This window comes from Schistocerca serialis, chromosome 2 (genome assembly GCF_023864345.2).
Source record: "Schistocerca serialis cubense isolate TAMUIC-IGC-003099 chromosome 2, iqSchSeri2.2, whole genome shotgun sequence".
NCBI classification, from domain to species: domain Eukaryota; kingdom Metazoa; phylum Arthropoda; class Insecta; order Orthoptera; family Acrididae; genus Schistocerca; species Schistocerca serialis.
In genome coordinates, this window is record NC_064639.1 from 415,480,669 (window position 1) to 415,500,629 (window position 19,961).

The 19,961-nt window shown below is 42.3% G+C and overlaps 1 protein-coding gene across 1 annotated transcript in view; it reads right to left on the reverse strand.

Annotated features, from left to right (window-relative positions):
* LOC126457260 (regulating synaptic membrane exocytosis protein 2) overlaps positions 1-19,961 on the reverse strand; it is a 1,246,504-nt gene that overhangs the window by 650,600 nt on the left and 575,943 nt on the right. The window contains exon 12 of the mRNA XM_050093425.1: positions 10,332-10,510. Coding sequence (XP_049949382.1) covers positions 10,332-10,510 — 179 coding nt within the window. The remainder of the gene's footprint in view (positions 1-10,331; positions 10,511-19,961) is intronic.

A 19,961-nucleotide genomic window follows, 5' to 3' on the forward strand; every position in this document is an offset into this window, starting at 1 on the left:
GGAGAAAGCTTTTAATGTCATACTATTTTAATTTCATAGGTAGACTTTTATTACTTACACAAAATCCAAGGTAAGACCACAAACAATTATGACAGTTACTTTGGTCTTGTTTAGTTCTGCTAGAACTGTGTTCATGGGACCATACACTAATTTCTGAAAAGGAAAGTGCTCCACAACATGACAGTCATGACCCTGGTGCCCATTCACCACTTGTGCCCTTTGGATTCTTCCCTCAGGTACAAGTTCCTCATCACTCTGCAGGTGGGAACTGGCATCATGGCATGCCCTCTACCACATACAATGCATTTAGCTTTCTGCTCTTATTAACTCATGCACGATATCTCTCTTTTGTGTATCATCCTATCTTCCATCAGTATGCTCTCAGGCTTTCACATCAAGTCCAGTGTACTCCCCAACAATAAGTCTTTCCTTCTCATCCCATCCACTAAGTCTCCTCTGACTCACAGTTCTGGGCAACGTTTCTGAACTCTCCCCATTTCCTAAAATTCAGCACTCCTTTACCTTCACCCCTCTTCCGCCTTCTACCAGTAGGAGCCACTGGCTCTGAAAGCTTGCAAATTTCAGTTTATTTTTATTCGCATGTTCTTCTGCCACAGCCAGGTGAGTAGATTTTTTATCTATCCAATTACATTACATATTTCCAAAAATTGATTATTTTCATTGATATAGTGGAGCATATTTGTCTTTCAGGAAATATACCTTGATTCATTGACTGGTTACAAAGGTAACTCAATGATGGTCCAATAAAGTCAGCACTCCTTGTAAAACTTCCCTTTCAAAAAAGATGATGTGACTTACCAAACGAAAGCGGTGGCACGTCGATAGACACACACACAAAATTCAAGCTTTCGCAACAAACTGTTGCCTCATCAGGAAGGAGGGAAGGAGAGGGAAAAACGAAAGGAAGTGGGTATTAAGCGAGAGGATAAGGAGTCATTCCAATACCGGGAGCGGAAAGACTTACCTTAGGGGGAAAAAAGGACGGGTATACACTCGCACACACACGCATATCCATCCACACATATACAGACACAAGCAGACATATTTAATGACAAAGAGTTTAGGCAGAGATGTCAGCCGAGGTGGAAGTGCAGAGGCAAAGATGATGTTGAATGACAGGTGAGGTGTGAGTGGCGGCAACTTGAAATTAGCGGAGATTGAGGCCTGGTGGGTAACGGGAAGAGAGGATACTGCCCAAACTCTTTGTCTTTAAATATGTCTGCTTGTGTCTGTATATGTGTGGATGGATATGTGTGTGTGTGCGAGTGTATACCTGTCCTTTTTTCCCCCTAAGGTAAGTCTTTCCGCTCCCGGGATTGGAATGACTCCTTACCCTCTCCCTTAAAACCCACTTCCTTTCGTCTTTCCCTCTCCTTCCCTCTTTCTTGATGAGGCAACAGTTTGTTGCGGAAAAATATATCTAAAAACAAAGATGATGTGACTTACCAAACGAAAGTGCTGGCAGGTCGCGATAGACACACAAACAAACACAAACATACACACAAAATTCAAGCTTTCGCAACCAACAGTTGCTACGTCTGGAAAGAGGGAAAGACGAAAGGATGTGGGTTTTAAGGGAGAGGGTAAGGAGTCATTCCAATCCCGGGAGCGGAAAGACTTACCTTAGGGGGAAAAAAGGACAGGTACACACTCGCGCACACACACATATCCATCCGCACATACGCAGACACAAGCAGACATTTGTAAAGGCAAAGAGTTTGGGCAGAGATGACAGTCGAGGCTGAAGTACAGAGGCAAAGATGTTGTTGAAAGACAGGTGAAGTATGAGCGGGGACAGATTGAAATTAGAAATTAGCGGAGATTGAGGCCTGGCGGATAAGGAGAAGAGAGGATATACTGAAGGGCAAGTTCCCGTCTCCGGAGTTCTGACAGGTTGGTGTTAGTGGGAAGTATCCAGATAACCCAGACAGTGTAACACTGTGCCAAGATGTGCTGGCCATGCACCAAGGCATGTTTAGCCACAGGGTGATCCTCATTACCAACAAACACTGTCTGCCTGTGTCCATTCATGCGAATGGACAGTTTGTTGCTGGTCATTCCCACATAGAAAGCTTCATAGTGTAGGCAGGTCAGTTGGTAAATCACGTGGGTGCTTTCACACGTGGCTCTGCCTTTGATTGTGTACACCTTCCGGGTTACAGGACTGGAGTAGATGGTGGTGGGAGGGTGCACGGGACAGGTTTTACACCGGGGGCGGTTACAAGGGTAGGAGCCAGAGGGTAGGGAAGGTGGTTTGGGGATTTCATAGGGATGAACTAAGAGGTTACAAAGGTTAGGTGGACGGCGGAAAGACACTCTTGGTGGAGTGGGGTGGATTTCATGAAGGATGGATCTCATTTCAGGGCAGGATTTGAGGAAGTCGTATCCCTGCTGGAGAGCCACATTCAGAGTCTGATCCAGTCCCAGAAACTATCCTGTCACAAGTGGGGCACTTTTAGGGATCTTCTGTGAGAGGTTCTGGGTTTGAGGAGATGAGGAAGTGGCTCTGGTTATTTGCTTCTGTACCAGGTCGGGAGGGTAGTTGCGGGATGCGAAAGCTGTATTCAGGTTGATGGTGTAATGGTTCAGGGATTCCGGACTGGAGCAGATTCGTTTGCCACGAAGACCTAGGCTGTAGGGAAGGGACCGTTTGATGTGGAATGGGTGGCAGCTGTCATAATGGAGGTACTGTTGCTTGTTGGTGGGTTTGATGTGGACGGATGTGTGAAGCTGGCCATTGGACAGGTGGAGGTCAACGCCAAGGAAAGTGTCCTGGGATTTGGAGTAGGACCAGGTGAATCTGATGGAACCAAAGGAGTTGAGGTTGGAGAGGAAATTCTGGAGTTCTTCTTCACTGTGAGTCCAGATCATGAAAATGTCATCAATAAATCTGTACCAAACTTTGGGTTGGCAGGCCTGGGTAACCAAGAAGGCTTCCTCTGAGCGACCCATGAATAGGTTGGCGTATGAGGGGGCCATCCTGGTACCCATGGTTGCTCCCTTTAATTGTTGGTATGTCTGGCCTTCAAAAGTGAAGAAGTTGTGGGTCAGGACGAAGCTGGCTAAGGTAATGAGGAAAGAGGTTTTAGGTAGGGTGGCAGGTGATCGGCGTGAAAGGAAGTGCTCCATAGCAGCGAGGCCCTGGACGTGCGGAATATTTGTGTATAAGGAAGTGGCGTCAATGGTTACAAGGATGGTTTCCGAGGGTAACAAATTGGGTAAGGATTCCAGGCGTTCGAGAAAGTGGTTGGTGTCTTTGATGAAGGATGGGAGACTGCATGTAATGGGTTGTAGGTGTTGATCTACGTAGGCAGAGATACGTTCTGTGGGGGCTTGGTAACCAGCTACAATTGGACGGCTGGGATGATTGGGTTTGTGAATTTTAGGAAGAAGGTAGAAGGTAGGGGTGCGGGGTGTTGGTGGGGTCAGGAGGTTGATGGAGTCAGGTGAAAGGTTTTGTAGGGGGCCTAAGGTTCTGAGGATTCCTTGAAGCTCCGCCTAGACATCAGGAATGGGATAACCTTGGCATACTTTGTAAGTAGTATTGTCTGAAAGCTGGCGCAGTCCCTCAGCCACATACTCCCGACGATCAAGTACCACGGTCGTGGAACCCTTGTCCGCCGGAAGAATGACGATGGATCGGTCAGCCTTCAGATCACGGATGGCCTGGGCTTCAGCAGTGGTGATGTTGGGAGTAGGATTAAGGTTTTTTAAGAAGGACTGAGAGGCAAGGCTGGAAGTCAGAAATTCCTGGAAAGTTTGGAGAGGGTGATTTTGAGGAAGAGGAGGTGGGTCCCACTGTGATAGAGGACGGAACTGTTCCAGGCAGGGTTCAATTTGGATAGCGTCTTGGGGAGTTGGATCATTAGGAGTAGGATTAGGATCATTTTTCTTCGTGGCAAAGTGATGTCTCCAGCAGAGAGTATGGGTGTGGGACAGTAAAACAATGACAAGGGCTGTTTGGTTGAATCTGGGAGTGGGGCTGAAGGTGAGGCCTTTGGATAGGACAGAGGTTTCGGATTGGGAGAGAGGTTTGGAGGAAAGGTTAACTACTGAATTAGGGTGTTGTGGTTCCAGATTGTGTTGATTGGAATTTTGAGGTTTTGGGGGGAGTGGAGCTGGAAGTGGGAGATTGAGTAGATGGGAGAGACTGGGTCTGTGTGCAATGAGAGGAGGTTGAGGTTTGCTGGATAGGTTGTGAAGGGTGAGTGAGTTGCCTTTACGGAGGTGAGAAACCAGGAGATTGGATAGTTTTTTGAGGTGGAGGGTGGCATGCTGTTCTAATTTGCAGTTGGCCTGTAGGAGGATGCTCTGAACAGCTGGTGTGGATGTGGGAGAGGAAAGACTGAGGACTTTTATTAAGGATAGGAGTTGATGGGTGTGTTCATTGGCTGAGTTGATGTGTAGGTGAAGGATTAGGTGGGTGAGGGCAATGGATTGTTCAGTTTGGAACTGGTATAGGGACTGATGGAAAGAAGGGTTACAGCCAGAGATGGGAACTTTAAGTGTAAGGCCTTTGGGGGTAATGCCAAATGTCAGACAAGCCTGAGAAAATAAAATATGGGAGTGTAATCTGACTAGAGCGAAGGCATGTTTGCAGAGGGAATGTAAATAAAACTTAATGGGGTCATTGTGGGGATGGTGTGAGGGTGACATGGCATTAGAAGGTGGAATGTGTAACATGAGGCTGAAATGAAAATGAAAATAAAAATATAAATATATGGGGAGAGATAAAGGTGAACTGGAAAGCAACTGGAGATCTGGTGTGAAAAAAGGCGAAAAAGTGTTGGTTATAGCTGGGCTTGTTGATCCTGTGGTGAACTTGGGTTGGTAGACAACGATGTGCACAAAGGTTAGGTGGTTGTGTTGCCGCCAAAACACGTAAAAGAGTGCAGCAATTCGGGAAAATTTCGAAAAAACTGGGTGCAAATGTATTAAAAGGAGTGGTTTTGTGGTGGCAGATTGTGAAAATGAGGCTACCAATTGTCTGACGAATATATAATGACGTTAAAACCTGTGGGAAGCGGCTAAAAAAGATCAGTGATGTGGGGAAAACGGAAATGGAAAAAAAGGCAAAAGTTATTAGAACTAGCCGCAATGGCTGTTTAATAGCTGAAAGGAACTGTTTGTGAACTGGAAACGGTGGATTTTATAGCAGCGGTAGTGTTGAAAGCGGAAAAAAATTCTTTGGTTATGGTTTGGAAGTGGGTTACGTATCATTGAGTATATATAGGCGGGATAAAATTGTATGGTAGATTCGGTAATGAGGAGAAGGTGAATACAAAGTAAAACTACTTGCAAAAACAGAAAGAGAAAATAAGATGACAGGAAAGATTTTGAAATGCAACAGTGACAATAACAAACGTAGTTGTTGGGTTCAAATTAATGATATGAATATAATAGAGGGAAACATTCCACGTGGGAAAAATATATCTAAAAACAAAGATGATGTGACTTACCGAACGAAAGTGCTGGCAGGTCGATAGACACACAAACAAACACAAACATACACACAAAATTCAAGCTTTCGCAACCAACGGTTGCTCGTCAGGAAAGAGGGAAGGAGAGGGAAAGACGAAAGGATGTGGGTTTTAAGGGAGAGGGTAAGGAGTCATCCCAATCCCGGGAGTGGAAAGACTTACCTTAGGGGGAAAAAAGGACAGGTATACACTCGCGCACACACACATATCCATTCGCACATACACAGACACAAGCAGACATTTGTAAAGGCAAAGAGTTTGGGCAGAGATGTCAGTCGAGGCAGAAGTACAGAGGAAAAGATGTTGTTGAAAGACAGGTGAGGTATGAGCGGCGGCAAATTGAAATTAGAAATTAGCGGAGATTGAGGCCTGGTGGATAACGATGAAGAGAGGATACACTGAAGGGCAAGTTCCCGTCTCCAGAGTTCTGATAGGTTGGTGTTAGTGGGAAGTATCCAGATAACCCAGAGAAGTATCCAGATAACCTAGACGGTGTAACACTGTGCCAAGATGTGCTGGCCGTGCACCAAGGCATGTTTAGCCACAGGGTGATCCTCATTACCAACAAACACTGTCTGCCTGTGTCCATTCATGCGAATGGACAGTTTGTTGCTGGTCATTCCCACATAGAAAGCTTCACAGTGTCGGCAGGTCAGTTGGTAAATCACGTGGGTGTTTTCACATGTGGCTCTGCCTTTGATAGTGTACACCTTCCGGGTTACAGGACTGTAGTAGGTGGTGGTGGGAGGGTGCATGGGACAGGTTTTACACTGGGGGCGGTTACAAGGGTAGGAGCCACAGGGTAGGGAAGGTGGTTTGGGGATTTCATAGGGATGAACTAAGAGGTTACGAAGGTTAGGTGGACGGTGGAAAGACACTCTTGGTGGAGTGAGGAGGATTTCATGAAGGATGGATCTCATTTCAGGGCAGGATTTGAGGAAGTCGTATCCCTGCTGGAGAGCCACATTCAGAGTCTGATCCAGTCCCGGAAAGTATCGTGTCACAAGTGGGGCACTTTTGGGGTTCTTCTGTGGGAGGTACTGGGTTTGAGGAGATGAGGAAGTGGCTCTGGTTATTTGCTTCTGTACCAGGTCGGGAGGGTAGTTGCGGGATGCGAAAGCTGTTTTCAGGTTGTTGGTGTAATGGTTCAAGGATTCCGGACTGGAGCAGATTCATTTGCCACGAAGACCTAGGCTGTAGGGAAGGGACCGTTTGATGTGGAATGGGTGACAGCTGTCATAATGGAGGTACTGTTGCTTGTTGGTGGGTTTGATGTGGAAGGACATGTGAAGCTGGCCATTGGACAGGTGGAGGTCAACGTCAAGGAAAGTGCCATGGGATTTGGAGTAGGACCAGGTGAATCTGATGGAACCAAAGGAGTTGAGGTTTATCCTCACATCAGGTTATCCGCCAGGCCTCTATCTCCACTAATTTCTAATTTCAATTTGCTGCCGCTCATACCTCACCTGTCTTTCAACAACATCTTTGCCTCTGTACTTCTGCCTCGACTGACATCTCTGCCCAAACTCTTTGCCTTTACAAATGTCTGCTTGTGTCTGTGTATGTGCGGATTGATATGTGTGTGTGTGCGAGTGTTTACCTGTCCTTTTATCCCCCTAAGGTAAGTCTTTCCGCTCTCGGGATTGGAATGACTCCTTACCATCTCCCTTAAAACCCACATCCTTTTGGTCTTTCCCTGTCCTTCCCTGTTTCCTGATGAAGCAACTGTTGGTTGCGAAAGCTTGAATTTTGTGTGTATGTTTGTGTTTGTTTGTGTGTCTATCGACCTGCCAGCACTTTCGTTCGGTAAGTCACATCATCTTTGTTTTTAGATATATTTTTCCCACGTGGAATGTTTCCCTCTATTTTATATATATAGGAATAATAGGAATATAATGGCCTTTGAATATGTCTGCTTGTGTCTGTATATGTGTGGATGGATATGTGTGTGCGTGCGAGTGTGTACCTGTCCTTTTTTCCCCCTAAGGTAAGTCTTTCCGCTCCCGGGATTGGAATGTCTCCTTACCCTCTCCCTTAAAACCCACATCCTTTCGTCTTTCCCTCTCCTTCCCTCATTCCTGACGAAGCAACCGTTGGTTGCGAAAGCTAGAATTTTGGGTGTATGTTTGTGTTTGTTTGTGTGTCTATCGACGTGCCAGCGCTTTCGTTTGGTAAGTCACATCATCTTTGTATATATATATATATATATATATATATATATATAAAACAACACAGATGATGTGACTTACCAAACGAAGGTGCTAGCAGGTCGATAGACACACAATCAAACACAAACATACACATGAAATTCAAGCTTTCGGAACAAACTGTTGCCTCATCAGGAAAAAGGGAAGGAGAGGGAAAGACGATAGGATGTGGGTTTTAAGGGAGAGGGTAAGGAGTCATTCCAATCCCGGGAGTGGAAAGACTTACCTTAAGGAGAAAAAAGGGGTATACACTCGCACACACACAAACACACACACATCCATCTGCACATACACAGACACAACACGTGGAATGTTTCCCTCTATTATATATATATTTATGTTTGTGTGTCTATCGACCTGCCAGTGCTTTCGTTTGGTAAGTAACATCATCTTTGTTTTTAGATATATTTTTCCCACATGGAATGTTTCCCTTACCAAACGAAATTCAATCTTTTGCAACCCACGGTTGCTTCATCAGGAAAGAGGGAGGGAGAGGGAAAGACGAAAGGATGTGGGTTTTAATCGAGAGGGTAAGGAGTCATTCCAGAATGACTCCTTACGCTCTCCCTTAAAACCTCCATCATTTCGTTTTTCCCTCTCCTTCCCTCTTTCCTGATGAAGCAACTGTTGGTTGTGAAAGCTTGAATTTTGTGTGTGTGTTTGTGTTTGTTTGTATGTCTGTCAACATACCAATGCTTTCATTTGGTAAATTACATAATAGAAATCACTGGATAAAAACATTAAACAAAACATAAATTATGAAATGCTACGACATATATTCGTATTTTATTGATGTGCATAGATACATGCTGCTCAACAAAAGTTTAGAATACTATTGTGAACTGAAGTCTATGATACTAAAGGTATCACTGACCTGGGAGCTTCATGCATTATCCAATCAGGGTCCATATACTGGATGGTGTTTACTACTGGCATGCTTTGTGGCTGTTTCCCAGTCTTGTAAATATACTGCTGCTGCTGCAGCACAACGCTAGCAGTCCAGTATCAACAAAAGCTTCATTCAGTTTGTGTTCAGCACTTTCCGCAGGTCATACACAGCAAGATGTTGCTGACCAGTTAAATGTCACTCGAAGTGGTGTAGAGAAAGTACAGAGGGATAGGAAATGTGAATGATAAACCTCGTAGTGGTTGTCCTTGTAAGACAACACCAACAAATGATCATTTATGGCCATTGCACAGTTTACAAATCCACCTAATGATCTTCTGGACCTCCTGAAGCTGCCACTGAGGAGTTGGGCCTCATACTCCATAATAAACTTGATGGTCTCATCCTAAGCATGCCTCCCAGAGTGGATGAACTCATTTGTGTACTGGACTGACAGACTCACTACTAAATACTGATAGTCATTGTCATGAGACGAAGATTTTTACTGAGTTTGTTTTCATGATGTACAGTTAAGAGAGAGCCAGCTTGGTTTTGCAATGATTTTTTGCAACTAACAAAATGATTCTTGTTTTCAGAAGAAATTATGTTTATTTTGTGAATAAAGTATAGTACAAATCTCAGTGGGTGTAGTATAAGAAGTCACTGTAGTAAACTTTTAAGATATTCCAAACTTTTGTTGAGGTATGCATTAACAACATAGCGTCAAAAAAGTGTACAGATCTTACTAGCTTTTTATGCTACAATTTTTCTTCTATATACAACCATACAGAAGTGTTTACAAAGTTGGAATGAGACTCGTGTTTTTAAGTGTGTGAGGGTGTGTACTTAAGAGTAGAAACAGAACCCTGCTTCCACAGTTAGTTACACCTCTCTGCTGTAAGGTTTGTTTATGCAGCACTCATCAGTCAGCAATAAATGAGTGGTTTCCATTCCTCATTTTTCTGCAGGAGTATTTATTAGCAATGGTACTGCATATGAAGCATTCACATCTCCTCCTTCAAAAGTAACTGTGAAGTCTTATCACTAAGGGTTAAAATGATAGTTTTCTTGAATCCTAAGCACTCTTGAATTTCTTAACCTCTTGTGTATCCACCCACTGTCGACCAAGCTCATTCAGCAAAAAATTCATAAGTTTCTCAGTAAAAGCAATTTTTGGCATTGCACCACCTCAATTGTTGCCTCCAAACTATTTCCTCTTCCAAGAATAGAAAGGATTTGGGTTCTGACTTGACTAATGAGATTTCAAGACTGTGACCAACAAATTTGAGACAAATACCAAGTAATTTCTCTGAAACCATAAAGAAACACTTAGCAATGTATCAAGCTCAGCTGATGAATTACACTCTCAGTAAAGCATTGGTGGAGCTCACATGCTTTTGACCTTGAATTTGTTAATGCCTTACTACATGAATATACAGACTACACTTTGTAAGCCTACACCACAACCTGTATATGAACATAAATGCAGTCAAACAAACTTGAAATCAGCTCTTGAAAAAATTGTCAAATATAGAAAATCATTTCCACAGGAAGCTGTAAAAAGGGCAGGAAACAATATGATGTAGAGATACAGCTGGGTAAGAAGATCATCAGAAAAGGAACACTATGACATGAAAAGCTAAATTACAGTGACATAAAAATGTACTTCCATAACAGCTGCAGAGGTACAAGTAAATCTAGGATTTTTATTAGATAAACTTAAAACAGCAACAGTACCTTGAAGAGCTGCCAATACTGCTAATAGAGGCTCCATCTGCTATCCTCCGATCACGCCCCATGTCATCTAAATCACACTCAGATGTGTCCGAATCAGACAATCGTGATGTTGTACTAGGGGGGGACAAGTGATCTGTTGGTGTTAGTGCCAGCTCCACATCTCCTGGTTCCCGCCTATTCTGTAAAATGAGAAAAGTCATTTCTAAATGATTAAGATTGACAATATTTTTCTTTTTTTTTTTAGAAATTTTAGAACCCGAATCCCATGACTCCAGCTTTCCACATCTTAGCCAAACACACGTCTAACGGTCATCTGGTGGGAAAAGTTAAATAAAAAGTCCCAAAGTAAACTATTATAGTAATATAAGATAACCTGAACTTGATTTTACTATAGAAAAATAAAACAACATACAAAAAATTAATGAATGTTCATTAAAGGATGCGTACTTTAGAAATACATAGTATTTGGAAAAAGACTATAAGATTTGCAAATACCTCCAATCTATAAAATATATGACCATTTAAATGAAACCAAGCACAGAGCACATGGCTTCTGACATGGAAGTCTCAAAAGACATTAAAGGTATTATTATTATCATAGGGTCTCCAAAGAACCCGTGCACTCACAAAGATTATTCTCAGGCAAGAAAAGAGAAAAGGCAGAAGTGAAGTACATTATGAACAATGTGGTTTACTGAGCTATACTAATGCCCCAGTATGTTGGCTATTTCTGTCATTACAGCATCTTAGCAATTTTTCTAATGACTTTTCATTCTGCAATGTTTAATGGCCTTGGTAGTTTGCACACCTGGCCTCTTCAGAAAGTGTCTGCCACAACTAATGCTATTTTGAAAATTCCTACACAATTTATACATTGCTATACGAACAAGCATGTTCACCATATTGCGCTTACTTTACGATAAATTTCAGTTAGTTTTACACCTTCACTATTTAAAAATGGCACAACAAATACCTGCTGCTCTGTTATGCAATGTCAACAATGGATATTTCACCATTCCATTCTGTTTGTTTCTTTGCAGTCTTCTTGTATTATGCTGGCATCCACCCGCATTTTCAGAGCGTGAGAACCAGGTACGTGAAACTTGTATACCAACTTCCAATACAGTAAACTTGGTTTGCTGTCAGGTCCTTCAGAATGCTACATCTTATTTTACTACTGGATGATGTAAATCCTTCTTTTTGTTTTTATTTCATACAAAATAAAACTAGTATTGCACAGACTTAAACAAATTTCTTCCAGCTTACTATGTAATGTGTGAATTGTACTATTTAAATTGCATGGTAAGCATATTACTGGCATTCTGCTCGGTTTTTGTTCAAACTGGAAATACTGAGTAAAGTAAATAATAGTAACATTCATTTTTGTTTTGTATATAACAGAGCTAATGAGAAGATACTGAGTATAACTGAGGAGACAAGAAATTTGTGGCACAACTTGACTAAAAGAAGGGATTGATTGATAGGACACATTCAGAGATACCAAGGAATCACAAATTTAGAATCAGAGGGAAGTGCTGTGGGTAAAAGTTATAAAAGAACAAGAGATGAATACAGTAAGCAGATGCAGAACAGTGTAGGTTGCAGTAGTTATTTGGAGATGATGAGGCTTCTCAGGACAGAGTAGCATGGAGAGCTGCATCAAAGCAGTCTTCAGAATGAAGACCACAACAATAATAAAACCGAAGTTGGTTTCGTCATACGGTGTTTTGTGGATTCACATATATTTGCTTCTGCTTACAAATCTGTCTGTGTACTGCATCTGTCTGTGCATTATCTAATTCAATTGCATTATAAATAATGTGTTCATATTCTACTTGACTTCTGTTTGTACCCATTTTTCGTACTTTCTCGCATTTAATACATAGTTTCACGTTACCAATTTTTGACAGAATTGGTATTTTATTTTATTACATCTTATAGTGGAATGAAGATCAAATTCTCTGTTGAATGGTATTGCTTCTTATTGTTGTGTGTGCTTTGTTGTATTAGTGACAAAACTTGCAGTTACCAGTGAAGTGTGGCTTCAAATTTTTATGAAATGATATGTCCCACTTCCAGGCTTCCATGATGACAAAAAATGTTTGTGACATTTAGTGGAAAGTAAGTGGTAGGATATTCCTCTGTGGGAGAACTTATTATGATATGTGCAGATCTATATCTACAAGATGGGACAGTTATACTCTGAAAACCACCATGAGGTACACAGCAGATGGTTTGTCCCATTGCACCAGTTATTAGGGTTTCTTCCCATTCCATTCATGTAGCGAGCATTGAAAGAATGATTGTCTGAATGCCCCTGTATATAGTAATTATGCTAATCTTATCTTCACAATCATTGTGTGAGCAATACATTTTTGTAGTATATTCCTAGAGTAATCATTTAAATCCGGGTCTTGAAACTTCGTTAATAGACTTTCTCAGAATAGTTTACATCTATCTTCAAGAGTCTTCCATTTCAGTTCATTCAGTATGTCTGTGACACTCTCCCATGAATGAAACAAGCCTGTGATCATTTGTGTTGCCTTTCTCTGTATACATTCAATATCCCTTGTTAGGCCTGTCTGGTACGGGTCCCACACACTTGAGCAATATTCTAGAACCAGTCACACAAGTAGACTGATTGTGTTTCTCCAGTATTCTACCAATAAACCTCAGTCTACCACCTGCTCTATCCACACTTGATCCTATGTGATAATTCCATTTCATATCCCTACAAATGTTACACCCAGGTATTTGTATGAGTTGGTCGATTCCAACAGTTACTCATCAATATTATAGTCATAATACCACATTTTTTAGTTTTGTGAAGTGCAAAATTTTACATTTCTGCATTTAAAGCAAGTTGGTAATCTCTGCACCACTTTGAAATCTTATCAAGATCTGACGGAATATTTATGCGGCTTCTTTCAGATAGTACTTCATTACAGAGTACTGCATCATCTGCAAAAAGCCTGATTTTACTATTAATATTGTCTGCAAGGTCATTAATACACAACATGAACAGTAAATGTCCCAACACACTTCCTCGGGGAGCACCTAAAGTTACTTCCACATCTAACAATGACTCTCCATCCCAGATAACAAGTTGTGTCCTCCTTGCCAAACCCTCTCAATTAAGTCATAAATTTCGCTTGATACCCCATATTATCGTTCTTTTGGCATAAGTATAAGTGTGGTACCCAGTCAAATGCTTTTCAAAATCAAGAAATACAGCACCTACCTGATTACCTTGAGATATATATACACACACACACACACACACACACACACACACACACACACACTCCTGGAAATGGAAAAAAGAACACATTGACACCGGTGTGTCAGACCCACCATACTTGCTCCGGACACTGCGAGAGGGCTGTACAAGCAATGATCACACGCACGGCACAGCGGACACACCAGGAACCGCGGTGTTGGCCGTCGAATGGCGCTAGCTGCGCAGCATTTGTGCACCGCCGCCGTCAGTGTCAGCCAGTTTGCCGTGGCATACGGAGCTCCATCGCAGTCTTTAACACTGGTAGCATGGCGCGACAGCGTGGACGTGAACCGTATGTGCAGTTGACGGACTTTGAGCGAGGGCGTATAGTGGGCATGCGGGAGGCCGGGTGGACGTACCGCCGAATTGCTCAACACGTGGGGCGTGAGGTCTCCACAGTACATCGATGTTGTCGCCAGTGGTCGGCGGAAGGTGCACGTGCCCGTCGACCTGGGACCGGACCGCAGCGACGCACGGATGCACGCCAAGATCGTAGGATCCTACGCAGTGCCGTAGGGGACCGCAAAGCCACTTCCCAGCAAATTAGGGACACTGTTGCTCCTGGGGTATCGGCGAGGACCATTCGCAACCGTCTCCATGAAGCTGGGCTACGGTCCCGCACACCGTTAGGCCGTCATCCGCTCACGCCCCAACATCGTGCAGCCCGCCGCCAGTGGTGTCGCGACAGGCGTGAATGGAGGGACGAATGGAGACGTGTCGTCTTCAGCGATGAGAGTCGCTTCTGCCTTGGTGCCAATGATGGTCGTATGCGTGTTTGGCGCCGTGCAGGTGAGCGCCACAATCAGGACTGCATACGACCGAGGCACACAGGGCCAACACCCGGCATCATGGTGTGGGGAGCGATCTCCTACACTGGCCGTACACCACTGGTGATTGTCGAGGGGACACTGAATAGTGCACGGTACATCCAAACCGTCATTGAACCCATCGTTCTACCATTCCTAGACCGGCAAGGGAACTTGCTGTTCCAACAGGACAATGCACGTCTGCATGTATCCCGTGCCACCCAACGTGCTCTAGAAGGTGTAAGTCAACTACCCTGGCCAGCAAGATCTCCGGATCTGTCCCCCATTGAGCATGTTTGGGACTGGATGAAGCGTCGTCTCACGCGGTCTGCACGTCCAGCACGAACGCTGGTCCAACTGAGGCGCCAGGTGGAAATGGCATGGCAAGCCGTTCCACAGGACTACATCCAGCATCTCTACGATCGTCTCCATGGGAGAATAGCAGCCTGCATTGCTGCGAAAGGTGGATATACACTGTACTAGTGCCGACATTGTGCATGCTCTGTTGCCTGTGTCTATGTGCCTGTGGTTCTGTCAGTGTGATCATGTGATGTATCTGACCCCAGGAATGTGTCAATAAAGTTTCCCCTTCCTGGGACAATGAATTCACGGTGTTCTTATTTCAATTTCCAGGAGTGTGTGTGTGTGTGTCTATATATATATATATATATATATATATATATATATATATATATATATATATATATATATATATATATATATATATATATATATATATATATATATATATATATATTAAAAATCCAATGTCTCTTTAAGTTTGAGCTCAGTATATGTTCTAAGATGTCTGCCTGCTTAGCTAAGTGGTAACATGCCTGCCTCCCAAATGGTGGGCCCAGGTTCAATTCCCACTTGTGGATTGGGTGTTGTGTTGTCCTCATCATCATTTCATCCTCATCACCAGCACACAAGTTGACCAGTTTGGCGTTGACTGAAATGAGACTTGCACTCGGCAGCCGAACTTCCCCAGATGGGGCCTCCCAGCCAACAATGCCACATGATCATTTCATTTTTTTTATGTTCTAAGATTCTATAACAAATCGATGTCAAGGATACTAGACAGTAGTGTTGTGGGTAACTTCTACTATCCTTCTTGCAGATTGATGTGACCAGTGCATTTTCTAAGAAATACGCATGGTTTTTTATTCAATGGATCTAAGATAGATTACAGTTAGGATAGGGGCTAACTCAGCCGCAAATTCTGTACAAAGTCTGATAGAGGTTCTGTCGAGCCCTGGAGCTTTGTTCAATTTTAGAGATTTTAGCTATTTCCCAAACCACTGGCTCTGATACTTATTTCAATCATCTTTTCAGTGGTCTGAGCATTAAATTGGGGTAATTCTCCTGGGTTTTCCTTTGTAAAGGAACATTTAAAAATGGAGTTAAGCATTTCAGGTTTTGCTTTGCTACCCTCAATTTCAGTTCCTGTCTCATTCTTTAAGAACTGGACACTAACAGCTGGACACTGAACACTGGACACTAATAGCCTTAACATATGACCAGAATTTCTTTGGATTCTGTGAAAGATCACTTGACAATATTCTGCCCTGGTAGTCACTGAAGGTATCACACATTGCTCTTTTGACAGTAAAATCTGTTTCATTCAGCATCTCTCTATCTATAGCCCTATGCTCTGTCTTACACCTATTATGCAGTAATCTCTGTTTCTTTACAAGTTTCTTTACAGTGACCGTATACCATGGAGGTTCCCTCCAATTATGAACTGTTCTACAGGGTACATATCTATCCAGTGCATAGTCAATTATTCTTTTAAACTTGAGCCTGAGTTCCTCTATATGCCCCTGCTCTGTGCTGACGGTTTCAAGTTACTCACTGAGATATGACACTATTGACTTTTTTTTATCTAGTTTGCTGAACATGTAAACCTTTCTGCTTGTTTCAGTTGTCCTTCATACTTTGGTAATCATTGTTGCCACAGTCATGCCATGGTCACAAATACCAGTTTCGGTGTGGACATCCTCAAAGAGGTCAGGTCTATTTGTTGCCATTAGATCCAATATATTTCCATCATGAGTGGGGTTCCTAACTACCTGTTCTAGGTAGTTTTCAGAGAAAGCTTTTATAAAGTTTCACATGATGTCTTACATGCCCACCATACCAAACTGTAACTTAGCCAATAATTAGTCGATGATTAAAGTCTCCAACGATGATTACAGTATGATTGGGGAACTTACGTACAAGTGAAGTGATGTTTTCTCTAAAGCTTTTGGTTACATCAGGAGATAAGTCTGGTGGGCAATAGAGGGATCCAATTATCATTTTATGCCCATCACTGATACTGAGTCTTGCCCAAGCAATCTCACTTGCAGCTTCAATGTCTACCTTGGTGAATTTGATTTTCTTGTCTACTGTGACAAATACACCATTTCCATTTCCCATTTGCCTATCCTTTTGATATGCATTTAAATTTTTCCCAAAAATCTCACTGCGATCAACTTCAGGTTTCAATCACCTTTCTGTACTGCTTTTCATGGGGGCTCCAAACTCTGTCACTTTGTTGTGAATGTTTTGGCAGTTAACCATTAGGATTGTAATACTCTCGCCTGTGAGAGGCATTTCTTTCGATGTTACACTGATACTTCTGACTTTCCTACAGCTAGCATTATATGAATCGGACGAAGAGTTACCTCTTCTAAAAAAGAACCTTGTGTGCACTCCACACACAGTCAGCTACATGAATAGCAGTCTCTAATGTGTACCTGACCCATTTAGGGACACCCTACAGTACTCCGCCCTTTGGCTCAGGTTCAAGAAGTCAGAGCCTAGCTCATCACATAACTTTCAAAGACTCTGGCTCAGAGCTTCCACTTGACTCAGAAACAAAGGGCCACAAACAGTTCTGGGGACAATTCTGCAAATTATAAGCTTTGCTGAAACTCCATGCCCAAGGCTTGTCTTCTCAACCTTCTCTGCCGGTCTCTGGAATGACCCAAGAATGACTTTGGAGCCCAGATGACAGGCATCATCTGTTCCAATGTGCACCACAATCTAAAGTTGGTTGTATCCTGTTTGCTCAATGACTGCTGGATCAACCTCTTCAACATGTTGAATGAGGCCTGCAGGTGTACACACTGAATGCACCTAGAGTCCTTTCCTGTCCCTTGCTGCCACTTCCCTAAGTGGTCCCATCATTCACTGTACATTTGAACTGCCAATGATTAATACACCCCTACCCTTTTGTGTTTGCCTCCTCTTCACACATGACAAAAAACGTTTCCCCAAAACAGGTGAAGTGAGATCCACTGGCTCCGTTTCAGTTTCAGTGAAAGATAGCACCTCAAACTCGTTGGTTAGGGGGACAGTAAAATACCTGAGCCCTCCCTGGTCCCTGTCCACCCTGTACAGGACACGTAGATCTACCACTGACACACCATTCACAGTCAAGTGGATGAGTAATAACAGATCCCGTACTTTCTGCCATGGAGACAGGATTCATGGGAGAGGATAGCACACGAGGTACCTATGGTACAGGTACCACAGGCACACAACTCTCAGGAGCTCTTCCAACACACCTATTCGCAGCAGCTGTCAACCGTTTGACAGTAGTTACGGCAATTTCCAGATGCTTATGAACATCAATTAACTCATCCCGTGTTTGAGAACGTCGTTAATAGTGGGGATCCATTTTGACTTGTGCAATGTATCATAAGGGAGTGAAGAAATAACTTTAAATTAATCCCACTGATTATCTGTTAACTTGCTGAGCTAAAAGGTTGCTTGTTCCCTATAAGAATTGAAGCAAATACACAAAACAAGACTCCCGTTAATGCAGCACAAGAACCTGTGGTAAAAACTACTAGTTTCCTAAAATGTTTTGAGATTAATTACAGTTGTTAGCAAACTTGAAAACAGAGTTAATTTTCTATAAATGTCGAGAATATATAGGGCTACTCCTCTTTAATGGAAAACTAGATCTAATACAACATGTTAGTTAGAAAATCTGCTATAGTAATTAAACTACAAATGCCAATTTGCTACAAATTGCTCATAGATTATGCAAAGGACGATGGTAATTTCCAAAAATTCTCAAAGACCCATGTTTATTTCCAGGGATATTATTTACGTAAGGTGATAAGACAAAAGGAAGCTTGTGAAATATCTCACATGAAAATATTCTAGTTAGCATAGCAACATTATGTTGAGTGTAGATATTAACAAAAGTAAAGGGGAAATAATCCACAAAACTTGTATGGGGGTAAGTTAAGGCAATGAGAATAGGTTCCAAAAGGTATTTGACATATATAGTAGAACTTTACAAATGACTGGCTAAAACAACAGAAGATATAAAGTTGCAGCTATATTATGAGAGATGACTAAATAAGAAAGATAGTCTCCTGGCATAGTGAAATATTAAGCATAGGGACTGAAATAAAGATAACGTAAAAGGTAATTTTAAAATATAATGGTTGAGGTGGAGAGCAAGGTTCTCACTGATTCTTAAAAAGAAAGTCTGCATATGTACAAATGGCTGCAGTCATGTATATACAGAAGTGGTAAATGATATTGTGGATACTGTAACAAATATGAAACTGTGCGATCAAAGACAACCTGCTTGATAAATATAAAAAGAGTAATCTATAAACAAAACTATGATTAATAAAGACAGAAGTGAAAGATACTGAGATTGGACTGATTAATAGAGACAGAAGAGAAAGTTATTGAGACTAGGGTAAAAAGAGAAGGGTGATGGTCTCATCCTGAGAAGGTCCAAAGGGACATTAATTGTAAATAATGTTTAGTGTCAGCGGGGTGCTATGAAGTGTGGTATGACATTTTTAGGAAATGATATGTCCCACTTCCGGGCTACCATGATGACGCGAGATGTTCATGATGTTTAGCAATAAGTAAGTGTCAAAACAGTTCCTTCATCTCACATGAGTGGTATATCTTTACACTGAAATACTTTTTCTATATGTACAAAAAAAATCTGTTGTTGTTGTGGTCTTCAGTCCTGAGACTGGTTTGATGCAGCTCTCCATGCTAATCTATCCTGTGCAAGCTCCTTCATCTCCCAGTACCTACTGCAACCTACATCCTTCTGAATCTGCTTAGTGTATTCATCTCTTGGTCTCTCTCTATGATTTTTACCCTCCACACTGCCCTCCAATGCTAAATTTGTGATCCCTTGATGCCTCAGGACATGTCCTACCAACCAATCCCTTCTTCTAGTCAAGTTGGGCCACAAACTTCTCTTCTCGCCAATCCTATTCAATACCTCCTCGTTAGTTACATGATCTACCCACCTAATCTTCAACATTATTCTGTAGCACCTCATTTCGAAAGTTTCTATTCTCTTCTTGTCCAAACTATTTATCGTCCATGTTTCACTTCCATACATGGCTACACTCCATACAAATACTTTCAGAAACGACTTCCTGACACTTAAATCTATACTCGATGTTAACAAATTTCTCTTCTTCAGAAACGCTTTCCTTGCCATTGCCAGTCTACATTTTATATCCTCTCTACTTCGACCATCATCAGTTATTTTGCTCCCCAAAT